Source organism: Triticum urartu, unplaced genomic scaffold, assembly GCF_003073215.2.
Source record: "Triticum urartu cultivar G1812 unplaced genomic scaffold, Tu2.1 TuUngrouped_contig_6066, whole genome shotgun sequence".
Taxonomy (NCBI): Eukaryota; Viridiplantae; Streptophyta; class Magnoliopsida; order Poales; family Poaceae; genus Triticum; species Triticum urartu.
This window is the reverse complement of record NW_024116795.1, coordinates 9,145-10,385: the sequence shown is the minus strand read 5'-3', so window position 1 is coordinate 10,385 and position 1,241 is coordinate 9,145. Positions and strand designations below refer to the sequence as shown.

Below are 1,241 nucleotides of genomic sequence, written 5' to 3'. Positions count from 1 at the left end.
ACATTGCCAATGGAAATCTTGGACAGAAGGATGACGAAGAAGGGCAATGCACCGGTGATTCAGCTTCAAGTGGCTTGGGACACGGTTCCACCGTCTTCTACTACCTGGGAGGACTACGACGTACTTCGCCGGCGCTATCCTCAAGCAACTATTTGGGAGAACGAAGCCATGAAGGAGGGGGTTCATTCTCAAGGAGGGGAGAATGTCACTACGGTTGTGCACGGCACCACCGAGTGACCGCCAGTTGACATAGCCAAGTGTAGCGTGTGTGCGTGAGCCAGCTGTAGGCCCGTGTGTGCGTGAGCCAGCTGTAGGCGCGTGTGTGACCAAGGGCCAGGTCGATGGGTACTTAACCCACGTCGGGTGATGTATTGAACAGGCTGTTGTTTAGTGAACTAAATTCCCTCACCTCACTTTCTCTCTCGCTCACCCCCCTTCCTCACGCCATCCTCGTCCCCCTTTCCCCTTTCCCCTTTCTGCCTACTCTGGACGCCCCTCGATCCAGATCGGGGTGTGACACTCGTGCATGCTACCCATGAATCAGCAACGCTCCCCACCCCTCTTTCGTCGCAAGGGCTGAGCAGCCGGCGGCAGTAGCGCGTAGCGGCAACACGGTTTCCGCCGAGCGGCGCCCCCCACGGACCTCAACACAGCAAGGAGCGGATGTGAGATACGAAAAGGGGCACCTGGCATAGGCGGGCGGCAAGGGCGACGGCCTTCTTGGCGGCTGCAAGCTCGGCGGCGTACGGGGGGCTACCGGCGGACCCTGACATGGCGCGGGCGGCAAAGAGGGGTGGCGCTTGGCGGGGCCACCAGAGGGAGGAGCGCAGCGGCGCGGAGGAGGCGAATCGGCGGTAGGTGGGGCGGCCAAGGTGGTGGGAAGGCAGGGGATAAGGGAGGCGAGCACGAGGTGGGTTTCGGGCGAGGGAGGAGGGAGCGAGGAGGAGGCCCACGCGCGAAGCCATGCGCTGTGTCCGTGTGTGAGCGAAGAGGTCGAGATGCCGAAATCGTTTTATCTTAAACCGTGCGTCCAAATCTCGAACCGTTTTCACCATTGAATTCCTTGCGTCCAGATTTTCAAAACTAGATCTCATGTTGATAAGTTTTAACAAACTTTTTTTCACGAAAAAACCGGACAAAAAAAACCAGGCGAATAAACCGAACCGGGAGCACGGTTTTTTTCCCCTTCCGAAAGAGGCACGCCCGTGCCTCTCGTGAAATCACAACCGTGCCTCTCGTGA

General features: G+C 58.5%; 1 protein-coding gene across 1 annotated transcript; it reads right to left on the bottom strand.

Moving 5' to 3' along the window:
* Positions 1-686: 686 nt before the first annotated feature.
* LOC125530096 (3'(2'),5'-bisphosphate nucleotidase-like) lies at positions 687-1,006 on the bottom strand (the record flags this gene model as incomplete). The annotated part of the gene is given in 1 exon segment (XM_048694487.1): positions 687-1,006. A coding segment is annotated over 1 exon segment (279 nt), but the record flags the coding sequence as incomplete, so codon positions are not given.
* Positions 1,007-1,241: the final 235 nt, after the last annotated feature.